Source organism: Salmo salar, chromosome 04 (assembly GCF_965601325.2).
Source record: "Salmo salar chromosome 04, fSalSal1, whole genome shotgun sequence".
Lineage (NCBI taxonomy): Eukaryota > Metazoa > Chordata > Actinopteri > Salmoniformes > Salmonidae > Salmo > Salmo salar.
In genome coordinates, this window is record NC_138294.1 from 72,800,015 (window position 1) to 72,819,509 (window position 19,495).

The following is a 19,495-nucleotide window of genomic DNA, read 5'->3' on the forward strand; positions in this document are numbered from 1 at the left end:
CAGTTTTGATCTACATAGATTACGTTTTCATATTGCCGCTGATGGAGCATGATGTGTACCAAAGTGTATACTACCTGATCTTATACATTAACAAAACAGCTTATTACGGTGTGGGTTGTACAATACTACAAAACTGAAACCTATATCCGTCCAGTTTATATTTGTCATGTGCAATAAGACTTACTGAGAAAGATTCATGGTGTGTCCAAGAAAACATCCCCATCTGCTACTTTATTCAGTTGATGATATTGTAAGTGGAAAATGGATGTGAAGGTTACCATTGGCTGGTTCAAAGTGTCTGTCAACTCTTCTGTCATTGCCAATAATTTAATCCCGCCCATACCATGCACACAATGAAAAACAGAGCAACTTTTCAGGCCACTTGTCAAATCATTGAGTTAACTGTCTCCCTATTTGTGCATGTTGTCCACTGGCGACAAGTCCTTGGATAATCACTTAATCCATATTAATGTTCAAATGGGAGAAGAATGACCAAAAACACATACAGTGACACGCATAAGACGATCAAAGACGGCGAGACACAAGAAACGTTTTCGAGAATGTTTTCGATAGTGTCGATTCGGAGGTGGTGATGGTTAAAAACCACAATGATACCAATCATAAAAATAATAGTCATTATGGCTAGAGTTAACGATAAAAAATATGAAGCTGGATTTCTCTCTGGTCCGGATCCAGTGGATGAAGTTGGGGGGAGGGTATGCTTGAGTCTGTGTGGCGTGGGGGGTTTGGGTGGTTAGGTTGAGACTGGTGTGGAGGGGGGGGAGTTTGGGTGGTTAGGTTGAGACTGGTGTGGAGGGGGGGGGTTTGGGTGGTTAGGTTGAGACTGGTGTGGAGGGGGGGGTTTGGGTGGTTAGGTTGAGACTGGTGTGGAGGGGGGGGTTTGGGTGGTTAGGTTGAGACTGGTGCGGAGGGGGGGGGGTTTGGGTGGTTAGGTTGAGACTGGTGTGGAGGGGGGGGTTTGGGTGGTTAGGTTGAGACGGGGGGGGGGGGGGGGTGGTGGTGGACGGGGGGGGGGGGGTTTGGGTGGTTAGGTTGAGACTGGTGTGGAGGGGGGGGGTTTGGGTGGTTAGGTTGAGACTGGTGTGGAGGGGGTGGGTTGGGTGGTTAGGTTGAGACTGGTGTGGAGGGGGGGGTTGGGTGGTTAGGTTGAGACTGGTGTGGAGGGGGGGGGTTGGGTGGTTAGGTTGAGACTGGTGTGGAGGGGGGAGTTTGGGTGGTTAGGTTGAGACTGGTGTGGAGGGGGGGTTTGGGTGGTTAGGTTGAGACTGGTGTAGAGGGGGGGGTTTGGGTGGTTAGGTTGAGACTGGTGTGGAGGGGGGGGTTTGGGTGGTTAGGTTGAGACTGGTGTGGAGGGGGGAGTTTGGGTGGTTAGGTTGAGACTGGTGTAGAGGGGGGGGGGTTTGGGTGGTTAGGTTGAGACTGGTGTGGAGGGGGGGGGGGTTTGGGTGGTTAGGTTGAGTCTGGTGTGGAGGGGGGGGTTTGGGTGGTTAGGTTGAGACTGGTGTGGAGGGGGGGGTTTGGGTGGTTAGGTTGAGACTGGTGTGGAGGGGGGTAGGTCTTTAGCCACATAAGAGACAGGAGGAAATGTATTTATCTCGGGTCCAACCCCAAGTCCCTTTATCTATTTCTCTTTCCATCCTTCTCAACCCCCATTATATTCAGAGTTCGAGGTCCTTCGAGATTTGCGTGGCGATGTCCCGGAAAGCAAGCGGTGCCCCCCAGAGTCGCGTGTAGCGCACCCCGTTGGAAGACTCATTGTTGGCGGCACTGCCCCCTGTGGAGAGGTGGCACACCTCGGCCTCAAAGGCCACTTGACCACCGGCCGCCCCGTGGGTGCAGGAGAGCAGAAAGGGGCCGGCATGGTGGACCTGGCAGCCGCAACCCCGTGCCGCCTCCCGCAGAGCCAGCACCACCTCCGCCGGGTCCCGCCGCCCCCCAGGTCCCCTCAGATCCCAGCCACGTCCGACGGCCCGGGGCTCGGACGCTTTTTGATGCCCAGGTAAATGGCGACTGGAGGCCAGAAAGGGACAGAAAAGTAGGAGAAAGGACAGAGGTGTGGAAGAGTTTAGGAAAAAAGAGGAGAGAACAGCTGTTAGAGGGAAAGGGGTAGTAAATGTGGGTTCTGAAGAAAAACTTGTGACGGGTTGTTGAATCGAAACTTTAATGTCCAGTTAAGGTGTGCAAGTTTACTGTCTGAAACATGAGTTCTAGATGGGTTGACGAAGGGTTGCCGGATATACTGACCTTGTGACATATACTGACCTTGTGACCGCAGATCGGCAGATTCCCTCAGGTTCATTTGTGACCCTGCGTAGAGAACACACACACACACACACACACACACACACACACACACACACACACACACACACACACACACGCACACACACACACACACACACACACACACACACACACACACACACACACACACACACACACACAGTTAAAGGGGGAATCGGAGAGGTGATTTATGGGAGATGCAGTTCCATGTCCACCAAGTACACAGTCATCAGCCACAATACAGTGAAGCCTTTCAAAAAGAAATGAAAATAAATCAGAGTGAGGACAAGCAAACAGCAACAGCAACAAAAACCACCAGGTGTTCATGGGTTGCATGTTGCCTCACAATATTATCATGAAAGTTCTATTGACTCCTGAGTCAATGTTTTACTCAATTCATTGTCAATTGGCGTTGATGAAGATTTAGTCGAAAGTGCGTTATAGTGGCTTGGAAATACGATGTCATTTCTAAAGGAGACAAATAATGAGTAGGAAAACCTTTTGTCATCATTGTGATGTCGTCAGATTAACTTTAGATGCAGTATAACCACAGATAGAACAAGGAGCCATATGTTTCACCAGATGTATAAATCTGAAGCATCCGGTTTGAAGTTCCACTCCCCACCAAATATGGTGAGGAGGAAGCACCAGCGGCCGGCAGTGGAAGAACATGGAGCAAGATGGAATTGGTCCGATACGCTAGTTTTCTCAGCGATTAAACATTTGATCTGAATACAGTTTGCTTTTCACAAAACAATAATCTGTTACGAACAGAGTTGACTAAGTCTTGTAGACTTGACCCTTTGCCAAAGTTGTAAAATTTGTTGTTGTTTAGAAGGAGGGCAATGGCGAATTGAGTTACTGCACACACGCACTTCACAGAGTAGGCATTTCCTAATGGAAATATGCAAACGCATGCTAGAACGCGCCAATAGGATCTCGCTAGCTCGTGCTTGGCTCTGCCCACCTCCTTGCTTGTTCTGCCCACTGTGCTTAATTTGCTCCCATTGGAAACGACAGGTTGTGGTGTATCTTGGTTTAGTTCTAAAAAATATTTGGTAAAACGTTAGGGAGCCTCCATTCAGATGGCGTGACACGACTGGGTGACGTAAGTGCAACCCATGAATACGGGTCAGAGTATGGAGTGATATTACTGCAATATTACCCCCGTATCAGAGCGCCCTGACTCGCACAACAGAGTCAACTAATAAGGCTGTATCAATATAAAAAATAAAAAACAACCCCATGCTTCTCATATTGTGTTTGTCCAGTGGGAACAGTGAATCTGTACTGATATGATTGTACTCCACGTCTTTTAGGGTGAGGTGGGAGAATCCACAGCAGCGTAAATGTTGGTGCATTCTGTGACACCAACTGTACGTCACTATCAATTCCACCACACAACAAAGACAGTCCGCATGTCCGGGAATCAACTGTCATTCAAAATAAAACAAAGTAGATGGAGTCACAGGAAGACCTTATGCACTAGAATGGTGCCCCTGGAACAAATAATTATTTTAACGCAAGCCCTTACGTATAATAAAAGGATAAATAACACTTTCATAACATATATCATAGGTGTCAGTTTATGACAACTGAGACCATGTTTACTGTATATCAGCCAATTGTCTATCAAAACTGCCATAGCTAATTCATTGTTTGTGTCACGTTAAGTCATTGTTATGACAGTGTTATGTAGCCCTTATGATGCAGGGTTCAAGTAAAGTGTAATCCCCCAGGCATGCCAAAGGAATGAACCAAAAAGCAGTGTGAGAGAGCTATAGAATAAAGACAAGTAGGTAGACAGACAGTCAAACAGATAGACAGACAAACAGACATGCATACAGACAGAGGCAGACAGACAGACAGACAGACAGGCCTACAGACAGACAGGTAAGGCAGACAGACATACAGACAGGTAAGACGTACAGAGAGACAGGCATACCGACAGGCATACCGACAGGCATACCGACAGGCATACCGACAGGCATACCGACAGACAGACAGACAGACAGACAGACAGACAGACAGACAGACAGACAGACAGACAGACAGACAGACAGACAGACAGACAGACAGACAGACAGACAGACAGACAGACAGACAGACAGACAGACAGACAGACAGACAGGTAAGTACTAGGCACATGGGAAGTTAAAGAAAGGAAGTCATACAGACAGACAGGTCAGTAAGACATAGACAGACAGACAGGTAGACATACAGATAGACACAAAGGTATGTAACAGAAAGGCAAACAGATAGGTACAGTACCAGTCAAAAGTTTGGACACACCTACTCATTCAAGGGTTTTTCATTATTTTACTATTTTCTACATTGTAGAATAATAGTGAAGACATCAAAACTATGAAATAACACAAATGGATTAATGCAGTAACCAAAAAAGTCTTAACCAAATCAAAATATATTTTATATTTGAGATTCTTCAAAGTAGCCACGCTTTGCCTGATGACAGCTTTGCACACTCTTGGCATTCTCTCAACCAGCTTCATGAGGAAGTCACCTGGAATACATTTCAATTAACAGGTGAGCCTTGTTAAAAGTTAACAGGCTAGGGGTGGTATAGGTAGGGGTGTTGTGACAAGGTAGGGGTGGTATACAGAAGATAGCCCTATTTAGTAAAAGACCAAGTCCATATTATGGCAAGAACAGCTCAAATAAACAAAGACAAACAACATTCCATCATTACAGCCAATTCGGAAAATTTCAAGAACTTTGAAAGTTTCTTCAAGTGCAGTCGCAAAAACCATCAAGCACTTTGATGAAATTGGCTCTCATGAGGACCGCCACAGGAAAGGATGACCCAGAGTTACCTCTGCTGCAGAGGATGTTCATTAGAGTTAACTGCACCTCAGATTGCAGCCCAAATGAATGCTTCACAGAGTTCAAGTAACAGACACATCTCAACATCAACTGTTCAGAGGAGACTGTGTGAATCAGGCCATCATGGTCGAATTGCTGCAAAGAAACTATTACTAAAGGACACCATAAGAAGAAGAGACTTGCTTGGCCAAGAAACACGAGCAATGGACATTACACTAGTGGAAATTTGTCCTTTGGTCTGATTTTTGGTTCCAACCACCGTGTCTTTGTGAGACGCAGAGTCGGTGAACGGAATATCTCCCTATGTGTGGTTCACACTGTGAAGCATGTAGGAGGAGGTGTGATGGTGCTTTGCTGGTAACACTGTCTGTGATTTATTTAGAATTCAAGGCACATTAAACCAGCATGGCTACCACAGCATTCTGCAGCGATACGCCATCCCATCTCTTTTGTGCTTAGTGGGACTATCATTTGTTTTTCAACAGGACAATGACCCAACACACCTCCAGGCTGTGTAAGGGCTATTTGACCAAGAAGCAGAGTGATGGAGTGCTGTATCAGATGACCTGGCCTACACAATGACCCGACCTCAACCCAATTGAGATGGTTTGGGATGAGTTGGACTGCAGATTGAAGGAAAAGCAGCCAACAAGTGTTCAGCATATGTGGGAACTCCTTCAAGACTGTTGGAAAAGCATTCCTCATGAACCTGGTTGACAGAATGCCAAGAGTGTGCAAAGCTGTCATCAAGGCAAAGGGTGGCTACTTTGAGGACTCTAACATATATTTTGATTTGTTTAACACTTTTTTGGTTACAACATGATTCAATATGTGTTATTTCTAAGTTTGAGTAGGTGTGTCCAAACTTTTGACTGGTACTGTAAGTAAACAGGAACACAGTCAGACAGGCGCACACACACACACACACACACACACACACACACACACACACACACACACACACACACCACACACACACACACACACACACACACACACACACACACACACACACACACACACACACACAAACACACACACACACACACACACACAGTGTTAGTATGTCCAGAAGGCAGGCAGGCAGGCAGGCAGGCAGGCAAGCAGGCCGACAGAGAGAAGCTAGAGACATGGGAACTTACTAACTGTTTTTGATCCCTGGGGAAGGGTACAACCCGAGACTGATTTGTTTGAGCCCTGGCGCTTAGAGGGTTCTAGATTGACCCTGATGTAAGGAGAGGAAGAGCAAAAGAGAGAGATAGAAAAAGAAATGGGAGAGGAAGGGGAGAAAGAGAATATAATTGAATCATGGCCAAAGGAATGGTGGATAACAGCGCAGCTGTAGCTGATTGGCATGGAGGAAGCATATGTTTCATTACATTACATATATGTGATTATACTGTATATTATAGCTGATTCCAGGGAGAGCTGGGTAAGCTCTGTTTCCAATGTCAGGGCCCAGGGCTGTGGTCTGTAACTTTGTGTAACAGAAAATGATAATCAGTGATCTTCTTGAACAAATTCAGTTAGTGTGCCTACCTCCCCCATTTCCCCTTCTAAACACGACCCTGGTCCACAACTACTTGCTTGTGAGTTTGGAGGCAGGTGTTACGGAGGTGACTGCTACTATTCACTAAGGTGATTGTCCCCTGCATTTGGAGGCAAGCGTTACTGAGGTGAGTGTTGCGGAGGTGACCGATTACCTGCGCGTGAGTAAGGAGGAAGGTGTTACGGAGGTGACTGTTACGGAGGTGACCGTTACGGAGGTGACCGTTACGGAGTTGACCGTTACGGAGGTGACCGTTACGGAGGTGACCGCTTACCTGCGTGTGAGTTTGGAGGTGAGCTTGGTGAAGAGGTTGGAGGTGGCACGGCTACGGGCGTGCGGCAGGGGACTTGCATCATGGTGGGACAGAGTGGGGGAGGTGGGTGGGGCCGAGTAGACGGGCGGGCCCCGGTCTCTCAGCTGGCCCCCGTGGAAGGTGCTTCGAATGGTGGAGCCCCGTGTCAGACGGCAGCGCTCGCTAGAGGAGGAGGAGGCCCCGGCCCCAGAGATGCTCAGGGTGGAGGGGGATGTGGGGGGCAGGCGGTGGGACAGGGAGCTGGAGCAGAGAGACAATTACAATTAGACAAATATTACTGTCCACACTAAGTGGAAGCTTGTCTTCGGCTTCACAATAACATGGTTGACAAAAAACAACACTAGAAACGGGGCGCCGGGTAGCCTAGCAGTTAGAAAGGTGATCAAGCAGCCAGAGGGTTGCCAGTTCAAATCCCGGGTCCAACGGGAAAAATCTGTCAGAAGTGACCTGGCAGGAAATGGGAAGTGATCTGGCAACCAACCGGAGAGTTGCTGGTATCAAATCCTAGATGCCATTGCCTGCCGTTGTCCCCTTCAGCAAGGCACTCAACTCCTCACAACAACAGCTCTCCGGGCGCTCAGTCTGGCAGCCCCCCGCACCTCTCCAAAAGCCTGTATGCATGTATGTGTGTCTTTCGTATGAGTTGGGTTAAAGGAGAAGTTTTGTTTTTAACAATCAAATCTCAAATGTATATGTAAATAGAATGTTATAGATGGGTCCAGACACCTATTCTGTGATTTCACTTGTTTTTGAGAAACTTACCCCAAACAGAAAATCCCCCACTGGGCACAGATGTAGATTCAACCTCTATTCTACATTGGTTCAACATAATTTCATTGAAATTTAACCAGTGTGTGCCCAGTGGACAACACGATTCTAATATCCCATTACTCTTGGCAACAAATGGTACCAGCTATGCTAGTTAGCAACAGCGCTGGTAGTTACAAGGGCGCTGGTCCCACATTTGTGACGACATTGTATACCACATTTACTCAAGTGTTTCCTTTATTTTAGCAGTTACCTGTAGAATGGATGTAAAGGTATCGCTCAAGTCGCAACAAAATGGAATATAATGTTGCGGATAAAATTAAGAATTACACAATTTCATGTGTACAACAAAAAAGACCTGCTTCACTATTCTGAGAGCTTTGCAGGTTCTAAAAATAAGTATTGGGGTGTTTTTGGAGCCTTTGTTCATGTTTTTTTGGGGGCCCCATACTACACAATGAGAATGAGGAAGTGCCCACACACAAGGATGAGGAAGTGATTTGCTGTTTGGGGAAAATGTAAAAAAAACCAAGTGAAATCACAAAAAAAGGTGTCTGGACACTTCTGTAACATACAATTTACAGTACCAGTCAAAGTTTGGACACACTTACTCATTCAAGGGTCTTTCTTTATTTTTACTATTTTCTACATTGTAGAATAATAGTGAAGACATCGAAACTATGAAATAACACATATGGAATCATGTAGTAACAAAAAAAGTGTTAAACAAATCTATTTTAATTTTGAGATTCTTCAAAAGCCTTGAAAGCTTTGCAGACTCTTGGCATTCTCTCAACCAGCTTCAAGAGGTAGTCGTCTGGAAAGCATTGCAATTAACAGGTGTGCCTTGTTAAAAGTACATTTGTGAAATGTATTTCCTTCTTAATGCGTTTGAGCCAATCAGTTCTGTTGTGACAAGGTAGGGGTGGTATACAGAAGATAGCCCTATTTGGTAAAGATCAAGTCCATATTTTGGCAAGAACAGCTAAAATAAGCAAAGAGAAACGACAGCCCATCCTTACTTTAAGACATGAAGGTCAGTTAATGCAGAAAATTTCAAGAACTTGAAACTGAAAGTTACTTCAAATGCAGTCGTAAAAACCATCAAGCATTATGATGAAACTGGCTCTTATGAGAACCGCCACAGGAAAGGAAGACACAGAGTTACCTCTGCTGCAGAGGATAAGTTCATAAGAGTTACCAGCCTCAGAAATTGCAGCCCAAATAAAAGCTTCACAGAGTTCAAGTAACAGACACATCTCAACATCAACTGTTCAGAAGAGACTGCGTGAATCAGGCCTTCATGGTCGATTTGCTGCAAAAAAACAACTACGAAAGGACACAAACAAGAAGAAGAGACTTGCTTGGGTCAAGAAACATGAGCAATGGACATTTGACCGGTGGAAATCTGTCCTTTGGTCTGATTAGTCCAAAACGGAGATTTTTGGTTCCAACTGCTGTGTCTTTATGAGACGCAGAGTAGGTGAACGAATGATCGCCGCATGTGTAGTTCCCACCGTGAAGCATGGAGGAGGTGGTGTGATGGTGTGGGGGTGCTTTGCTGGTGACATTGTCTGTGATTTATTTAGAATTCAAGGTACACTTAACCAGCATGGCTACCACAGCATTCCATATGGTTTGTGCTTAGTGGGACTATCATTTGTTTTTGGTACAAATCATTCCTTAAGTTCTAGACCTTAGCTGAATCTGGTGTTCATCCCCTGGGCAGAGATGGCCCAAAACTCCCTCCGCCACTCCCCTATCTCCTTTTCAGTGTGTACTGGGTTATGAGCCGGCCCTGGCACCGTGGCATCAGAGCCAGATCGAGGCACCTGCGGTGGATGAATGGTTTCGGTGCTCGGAGGAGACCTGGGACGCGGCCCATGTGCACCTGCAACGGGCCATCAGGCGGCAGAAGGCGTGCGTCGACTGCCACCGCAGTGAGGCCCCGGTGTATGCGCTGGGGGACTGGGTCTGGCTCTCAACCCAAAACCTGCCCCTTCGCCTGCCCTGCCGGAAGCTGGGTCCGTGGTTTGTGGGGCCATTTAAAGTCCTGAGGAGACTGAACGAGGTTTGTTATAGGTTACAGCTCCCCCCTGATTACCATATTAACACCTCGTTCCATGTGTCTCTCCTCAGGCCGGTGGTGGCTGGTCCGCTCCAGGAGTCTGAGGTGCGGGAGGTTCCTCCGCCCCCTCTGGACATCGAAGAGGCCCCGGCGTATACTGTTCGAGCCATCATGGACTCAAGGTGTCGGGCGAGGGGCCTTCAGTACCTCGTGTAGTGGGAGGAGGAGGAGAGATGCTGGGTGCCGGTGGAGGACATCCTGGACCCGTTGTTACTGCAGGAATTTCACCGTCTTCACCCGGGTCGTCCTGCACCTCGTCCTCCGGGTCGTCCCCGAGGCCGGTGTCGGAGCACTGCTGGAGCCGCGCGTCAAGAAGGGGTACTGTCACGATTTCCGCCTAAGTCGGTCCCTCTCCTTGTTCGGGCGGCGTTCGGCGTCACCAGTCTTCTAGCCATTGTCGATCCACTTTTCATTTTCCTTTTGTTTTGTCTTTGTTTTACACACCTGGTTTCAATTCCCCAATTACATGTTCATTATTTAACCCTCTGTTTTCCCCATGGTTTTTGTGCGTGTTTGTTCGTTGTTAAGTGGTCGAGATTTCTGTGAGCTGGTGTGTTTCCGTGCGTGGAAGGATTTTGTTGTTTTATTCGAGTAAAGGAAGTTTTTACTCAGTTCTGTGTCCTGTGCCTGACTCCGTCCTACCCGCTGCACTCTGACACTTGACAAGATATCTGTGGAACTTGTTCAGTTTATGTCTCAGTTGTTGAAACTTGTTATGTTCATACAAATATTTACACGTTAAGTTTGCTGAAAATAAACGCAGTTGACAGTGAGGGGACGTTTCTTTTTTTGCTGAGTTTATATAACGTACTCTGGCAATATAGCTAGCTAAAGATTTTTCAGCATGAGATCTAGCATGTCAGTCCTACATAACAATGATAATTTGAATATCATATTTTTAAGTTGTTAAATCTGCTAAATTTGAAATATTCGTTCAAATTTAGCAGCATATTACCTTGGATTTGTATTGGCAAATGTCCGTTTTTTTCAACACATTAAGTTCTATATTCAAAAATGTAAGTAAAACCAGAAACCTATTATTTAAAGTAAAAATCATTGATTTTCTTTTGCAATATTTACTAAGCCCGTGGGTCATTTTCTTTTCTTATTTTTTGCTAAGTTTACAAGAAGTTTTGTAGTGATTCATATGTTGATGATGTAAAGAATATTTGCTGGTCTGTGGTGTGTAATGAGGAGCAACCAGATGCTGCACTTGACCCCTTTATGAAACTACCTATTCCAGCTACTAATAAGCACGCACCCATTAAGAAAATTACTGTGAAAACTGTTAAATCCCCTTGCATTGATGAGGAATTGAAAAATTGTATGGTTGACAGGTGTCAATGGTGTGCGTACTGGGAGCGGAGTCAGGTGCAGGAGAGCAGAGAGTTGTGAACAGGCGTACACCTTATTTAGGCAGGAGAAACCAAGAGACGGACGCCACTGCGTCGAAACCTCCATCCAATATGCCAAAGTGCAAAAACGCGCAAACAGTCACAATAATAAAGTACAAACAAATAAACATACCTCGTGATATAAAACATGGAATAAACGCACACCAGAAATAGCTTGTCAAAAATGACACGTAACACGAAACAATCACACACACAAAGACATGAGGGGGAACAGAGGAATAAATACATGTAGTGTGATTGGGGAATGAAAACCAGGTGTGCAGGGAACAAGACAAAACGAATAGATAAATGAAAAATGGAGCGGCGATGGCTAGAAAGCCGGTGACGTCGACCGCGGAACGCTGCCCGAACAAGGAGAGGAGCCGACTTGACCAATTAAGTCTGGCAGCCCAACTGATTGGCAAACGTACTGCAAATTAAGAAATCATGTGACTAAACTAAATAAAAATAAACTACACTATGAAACAAAGATAAATTATATAAAGAATGATAGTAAAACGTTTTGGGGCACCTTAAATGAAATTTGGGGGAAAAAGCCAACTCGGCTCCTTTATTTATTGAATCAGATGGCTCATTCATCACAAAGCCCACTGATATTGCAAACTACTTTAATTACTTTTTCATTGGCAAGATAAGAAAACTTAGGGATGACATGCCAGAAACAAATGCTGACACTATATCCAAGTATATCTATATACTATATCCAAGTATATCGGACCAAATTATGAAAGACATGAATTGTACTTTTGAATTCCGTAAAGTCAGTGTGGAAGAGGTGAAAAAATGATTGTTGTCTATCAACAATGACAAGCCACCAGGGTCTGACAATCTGGATGGAAAATTACTGAGGATAATAGCAGACGATATTGCCACTCCTATTTGCCACATCTTCAATTTAAACCTACTTGAGAGAGTGTGCCTTCAGGCCTGGAGGGAAGCTAAAGCCATTCCGCTACCCAAGAATAGTAAAGCCCCCTTTACTGGCACAAATAGCCGACCAATCAGCCTGTTACCAACCCTTAGTAAACTTCTGGAAAAAATAGTGTTTGACCAGATACAATGCTATTTTAAAGTAAATAAATTGACAACAGAATTTCAGCATGCTTATAGGGAAGGACATTCAACAAGCACAGCACTAACACAAATGACTGATGATTGACTGAGAAATTGATGATACAATGATTGTGTGGGCTGTCTTGTTAGACTTCAGTGCAGCTTTTGACATTATTGATCATAGTCTGCTGCTGGAAAAACGTATGTGTTATGGCTTTACACCCCCTGCTATAATGTGGATAAAAAGTTACTTGTCTAACAGAACATAGAGGATGTTCTTTAATGGAAGCCTATCAAATATAATCCAGTTAGAATCAAGAATTCCCCAGGGTAGATGTTTAGGCCCCTTGCTTTTTTCAATTTTTACTAACGACATGCCACTGACTTTGAGTAAAGCCAGAGTTTTTATGTATACGGATGACTCAACACTATACATGTCAGCTACTACAGCGACTGAAATGACTGCAACACTCAACAAAGAGCTGCAGTTAGTTTCAGAGTGGGTGACAAGGAATACGTTAGCCATAAATATTTCTAAAACTAAAAGCATTGTATTTGGAACAAAACACTCACTAAACCCTGAACCTCAACTAAGTCTTGTAATAAATAATGTGGAAATTAAGCAAGTTGAGATGACTAAACTGCTTGGAGTAACACTAGATGGTAAACTGTCATGGTCAAAACATATTGATGCAGTTGTAGCTAAGATGGGGAGAAGTCTGTCTATAATAAAGCGATGCTCTACCTTCTTAACAGCACTATCAACAAGGCAGGTCCAACAGGCCCTAGTTTTGTTGCACCTTGACTACTGTTCAGTCGTGTGGTCAGGTGCCACAATAAAGGACTTAGGAAAATTGCAATTGGTTCAGAACAGGGCAGCACGGCTGGCCCTTGGATGTACACAGAGAGCTAATATTAATAATATGCATGTCAATCTCTCCTGGATGAAAGTGGAGGAGAGATTGACTTCATCACTTCTTTTATTTGTGAGAGGTATTGGCATGTTGAATGCACTGAGCTGTCTGTCTAAACTACTGGCACACAATTCGGACACCCATGCATACCCCACAAGACATGCCACAAGTGGTCTCTTCACAGTCCCCAAGTCCAGAACACACTATGGAAGGCAGACAGTAGTACATAGAGCCATGACTGCATGGAATTCTATTCCACATCAAGTAACTGACGCAAGCAGTAAAATTAGATTTAAAAAACAGATAAAAAAACACCTTATGGAACAGCATGGACTGTGAGGCAACACAAACATTGGCACAGACATATGCATACACATTAGAGGTCGACCGATTAATTATGGCCGATGACATTGCACTCCATGAGGAGACTGCATGGCAGGCTGACCACTTGTTAAGCGAGTGCAGCAAGGAGCCAAGGTAAGTTGCTAGCTAGCATTAAACTTATCTTAGAAAAAACAATCAATCTTAACATAATCACTACTTAACTACACATAGATGGTGATATTACTAGTTTATCTAGCTTGTCCTGCGTTGCATATAATCAATGCGGTGCATGTTCATTTATCATTGAATCACAGCCTACTTTGCCAAACGGGTGATGATTTAACAAGCGCATTCGCGAAAAAAAGCACTATTGTTGCACCAATGTGTACCTAACCATAAACATCTATGCCTTTCTTAAAATTAATACACAAGTATATATTTTTTAACCTGCGTAATTACTTAATATTGCCTGCTAACATTAATTTATTTTAACTAGGGAAATTGTGCCACTTCTCTTGCATTCTGTGCAAGCAGACTCAGGGTATGTGCAGCAGTTTGGGCCGCCTGGCTCGTTGCGAACTGTGTGAAGACCATTTCTTAGTAACAAAGACCGTAAGTAATTTGCTCGAATTTTAAATCATTATTTCATAACATTGAAGGTTGTGCAATGTAACAGCAATATTGTCACAGGCGTCGAAAGGATTAGACCAAGGCGCAGCGTGAATAATGCTCATTCTTGAATCTTTAATGAGAAACACTTTACAAAAATAACAAACGACCAACAGTTCCGTCAGGTACAATCACTAAACGGAAAATCAACACCCACAAAACCCAAAGAAAAACAGGCTGCCTAAGTATGGCTTCCAATCAGAGACAACGAAAGACACCTGCCTCTGATTGGAAACCATACTCGGCCACACATGGAAAATGAAACATAGAAACAGAAAACTACAACAAATTCCCCTAGAAACAAACCAACCCCAAAACACACAAAACAACCCCTCTGCCACGCCCTGACCAATCTACTATGGCAAAATGACCCTTCCCACTGGTCAGGACTAAACAGTACCCCCCCCCCCCCCGAAGGTGCAGACCCCGACTGCACCCCAAACAAAAAACCCACAAAAACAACCCCAAACCTAAAGGGAGGGAAGGGAGGGTGGCCACCGTCTACGACGGTTCCTGTGCTACACCCAACCCTTCCGCCAATCCTCCAGCTACGGAGGTGGCTCTGGCTCCGGGCGTAGCCCCCGTTCTGCGCTGCCGACCACCGCCGTAGACTCTGGGCTGCAGACCGTCGCCGAAGACTCTGGGCTGCAGACCGTCGCCGAAGACTCTGGGCTGCAGACCGTCGCCAAAGACTCTGGGCTGCAGACCGTCGCCGAAGACTCTGGGCTGCAGACCGTCGCCGAAGACTCTGGGCTGCAGACCGTCGCCGGAGGCCCCGGGCTGAGAGGCGTCGCTGGAGGCCCCGGGCTGAGAGGCGTCGCTGGAGGCCCCGGGCTGAGAGGCGTCGCTGGAGGCCCCGGGCTGAGCGGCGTCGCTGGAGGCCCCGGGCTGAGAGGCGTCGCTGGAGGCCCCGGGCTGAGAGGCGTCGCTGGAGGCCCCGGGCTGAGAGGCGTCGCTGGAGGCCCCGGGCTGAGAGGCGTCGCTGGACGCCCCGGGCTGAGAGGCGTCGCTGGAGGCTCCGGGCTGAGAGGCGTCGCTGGAGGCTCCGGGCTGAGGAGCATAGCTGGAGGCTCCGGGCTGAGGAGCATCTCCGTAGGTTCCGTGCCTCGGATCATCACTGGAGGCTTTGTGCCATGGATCATCCCTACAGGCTCCGGGCCATGGTTCATCACTGGAGGCTTCGTGCCATGGATCATCCCTACAGGCTCCGGGCCACGGATCATCACTGGAGGCTTTGTGCCATGGATCATGACAGGAGGCTTCCTACGGGGAGCTGGAACCGGTCTCACCAGACTGGGGAGACGCACAGGAGACTGGGTGTGCAGAGCAGGCACAAGGCACACTGGGCCATGGAGGCGCACCGGAGGTCTGGAGCTCAGGGATGGCACATCCCGTCCTGGCTGGATGGTCACTGTAGCCCGGCACGGGCGGAGCGCTGGCACAGGGCGAACTGGGCTGTGCTGGGGAATGAGGGCTGCCGTGCGTAGAGCAGGCGCAGGATAAACTGGGCCGAGGAGACGCACTGGCGGCCAGATGTGTTGAGCCGGCGCACTTCTTCCTGGCTGCAGGCCAACTCTCGCCTGGCAACGCTGCAGAACCCATACCGACCGCACCGGACTGTGCGTGCGGATGGGCGAGATAGTGCGCATTACCCCGTAATGCATTTCTCGCCCCTCTGCACGCCCGCTGCGCAGTGCCCTCTCCGCCAGAACCATTTCCCGGACTCAGCGCTTGACTCCCTTTTTGGCTCCGGTTTGCTCCACGGCTCTCTCCTGTACGCCCGGGAAGTTAGGTCAGGGCTCCCCCCTGACCTAGCCAAACTACCCGTATGTTCCCCCCCAATTTTTGCCTCTCAGCCTCCTCTTGCCGTTCCAGACGTTCCTCCCAGTAACGCCGTTCCGCCTTCGCTGCCTCTATCTCCTCCGGCGGGCGGCGATACTCTCCCGGCCTTGTCCACGGTCCTGCCCCATTCAGGATTTCCTCCCAGGTCCACGAATCGACGTACCTCCTCCCACGCTGCTTGGTCTTCTTATGGTGGGTGTTTCTGTCACAGGCGTCGAAAGGATTAGACCAAGGCGCAGCGTGAATAGTGCTCATTCTTGAATCTTTAATGAGAAACACTTTACAAAAATAACAAACAACCAACAGTTCCGTCAGGTACAATCACTAAACGGAACATAAACACCCACAAAACCCAAAGAAAAACAGGCTGCCTAAGTATGGCTTCCAATCAGAGACAACGAAAGACACCTGCCTCTGATTGGAAACCATACTCGGCCACACATGGAAAATGAAACATAGAAACAGAAAACTACAACAAATTCCCCTAGAAACAAACCAACCCCAAAACACACAAAACAACCCCCCTGCCACGCCCTGACCAATCACTATGGCAAAATGACCCTTCTCACTGGTCAGGACGTGACAAATATTTAGACTGAAAGAATAAAAGTTTTGTTTTCAAAATTATAGTTTCCGGATTTGACTATATTAATGACCTAAGGCTCGTATTTCTGTGTGTTTATTATATTAAGTCTATGATTTGATATTTGATAGAGCAGTCTGACTGAGCGGTGGTAGGCAGCAGCAGGCTCGTAAGCATTCATTCAAACAGCACTTTCCTGCGTTTTCCAGCAGCTCTTCGCTGTGCTTCAAGCATTGCGCTGTTTATGACTTCAAGCCTGTCAACTCTCGAGATTAGGCCGGCAATACTATAGTGCCTATAAGAACATCCAATAGTCAAAGGTATATGAAATACAAATAGTATAGAGAGAAATAGTCCTATAATAACTACAACCTAAAACTTCTTAACTGGGAATATTGAAGACTCATGTTAAAAGGAACCACCAGCTCTCATATGTTCTCATGTTCTGAGCAAGGAACTTAAACGTTAGCTTTTTTACATGGCACATATTGCACTTCTACTTTCTTGTCTAACACTTTGTTTTTGCATTATTTAAACCAAATTGAACATCTTTCATTATTTATTTGAGACTAAATTGATTTTATTTATGTATTATATTAAGTTAAAATAAAAGTGTTCATTCAGTATTGTTGTAATTGTCATTATTACAAATATACATATAAAAATCGTCCGATTCATCGGTATCAGCTTTTTTGGTCCTCCAATAATCGGTATCTGTATCGGCGTTGAAAAATCATCATCGGTCGACATCTAATACACACACACACACACACACACACACAATACATACACATGGATTGAGTACTGTAGATATGTGGTAGAGGTGGAGTAGGGGCCTGAGGGCACACAATGTGTTGTGAAATCTGTGAATGTATTGTAATGTTTTAAAATTGTATAAACTGCCTTAATTTTGCTGGACCCCAGGAAGACGTTACCATAGATGTATTTATTATGGGGATCCATAATAAATACAAAATACAAATACAAAGCAAAGGGTGGATACTTTGAAGAATCTAAAATTTAAAATATATTTAGATTTGAATGAGTAGGTGTGTCCAAACTTTTGACTGGTACTTTACATACAAAATATATATTTGGTTGTAAAAACTAAAACTTCTCCTTTAAAAGCAGAAGTCAAATTTCGGTTTGACCTTGTGTTCAATTCACCAATAAATTGATCTTAATCTTAATCATCATCAGGGGACAAGTGGGGATATATTTGGGAGTCTCTCTCTCTCTCGCTCGCTTTCCCTCCCTTGTCCTTCACCTGTTCTCCTTGCCATTCTGCAGCAGGGAGTGTCTGTCGGTGCTGGAGCGGTCCGTGCAGACGTATGTGTTCCGCCGGGTCATGGCACTTCCCGGGATGTTGTTCTGGGAAAGTAAGAGGGCAAATGACCATATCAGACGTTACCATAGATACCAGTTGCCACATCATACTACCAAAGAGGAGTATGATGGTGGTTGTCTTGAAACATCTGCGGACTCCAACCTGGGACAGGGACATTCTTGCTAAAATTATTATTCTATTTTATTTCATTGAGTTTTATTTTATATATATTTTGTATTTTTATTACCCATTTGTTACCCATTGACTTTCTCTATTGTTGTTGTACTGTTGAGAGGTGAACCTGCAAGAGAGCATTTCATTGCACTGTGTACTCCATGTATATCATGTGTATATTACGAATAAACAAACTTGAACAACCAGAGAGCCGCAGTATTATTGGTTGTTTAACTGCGAGCATTTGAGTAAATGCATGCAATATAATAACTTTATATCTCTGAAATATTTCTAAGCGCATCCGATGCGGAGTAGGCTACTACCTGGGCCAGCTCTACGGGGTGGCAAAGCCGGAAAAATAATTTCTGCCCCTACAGTTTTGTTTCCCCATAAACATAACAAATTGGTTGATTTTGCCAATGTAGCGCTGCCGGGACTGCCAGAGGCTATATGCCGGGTCAGCGCACAAGATCTGAGGAGGGGGGATGTAATAATGTAACATGTAGTAGTTAAAATCCAATGCATTCTGATTGGGCACCTAGCCATGCAATTTCACAAGGTACGCCTTCATTACCTTGTTGAGGAATGTCATTGCATCCCACCAGGGCGGGGTCAAATTGATTGTTTTTTTCTCACACAGAGGGAAAAAAAGTTCACCTTTGCAGACAGCTACAGCTAATACTAGTCTAGCTAGTATATACTAGTTTCGTTATGTTTTGGTAGCGACAAGCTGAATAATTATAGCTGGCTAATGGCTGGGCACTGCCAAGAGCAAAACACTGAGGACCACCATGTCGAGAGTGATCCCTAGCTCACTGAACAGCCTGCTGGCCCGACCACGGAGGTTGAGGAGCCTAGCATCAAATGTAATATGCGCACATCCCTTACGCTGCCTGCTGACCAACAAGATCGAGAAGAGCCAGAGCCTAGCACCAACAGCACGAGATTAACATCACAACAAGCACCTGCACCTCCGTTACTCCAGCCACAAGCAACTGACGACCTGTTGGATTTAACTAAAATTGAACCAGTGGAAGCAGAGTTTATTGTGGTTTGCACATTTTTGCAATGTGAAATCTCAACCACAGCCAGCAACTACAAATGGACCCCACTCAGTGTTCTTCAAAGATTCATAATGCCATTGCTTGCTTATGCGGGTGTAATTGCTATTGATATACACTACCGTTCAAAAGTTTGGGGTCACTTAGAAATGTCCTTGTTTTTGAAAGAAAAGCAAATGTTTTGTCCATTAAAATAACATCAAATTGATCAGAAATATAGTGTAGACATT

The 19,495-nt window shown here is 45.7% G+C and overlaps 1 protein-coding gene across 7 annotated transcripts in view; it reads right to left on the bottom strand.

Annotated features, from left to right (window-relative positions):
- Positions 1-1,461: 1,461 nt before the first annotated feature.
- Positions 1,462-19,495, bottom strand: part of LOC106603692 (MAP/microtubule affinity-regulating kinase 4) — a 52,453-nt gene continuing 34,419 nt past the window's right edge. For 2 of the 7 annotated variants that reach the window (XM_014197683.3, XM_014197682.3), the window contains exons 14-18: positions 17,971-18,074; positions 6,969-7,247; positions 6,288-6,370; positions 2,284-2,328; positions 1,836-2,031 (exon numbers count right to left, since the gene is read on the bottom strand). In XM_014197683.3, coding sequence (XP_014053158.1) covers positions 1,967-2,031; positions 2,284-2,328; positions 6,288-6,370; positions 6,969-7,247; positions 17,971-18,074 — 576 coding nt within the window. In that variant the 3' untranslated portion in view covers positions 1,836-1,966. Of the gene's footprint in view, positions 2,329-6,287; positions 6,371-6,968; positions 7,248-17,970; positions 18,075-19,495 lie in introns of all 7 variants that reach the window. The other 5 variants (XM_014197677.3, XM_014197676.3, XM_014197680.3 and 2 more) reach the window with 4 other exon arrangements.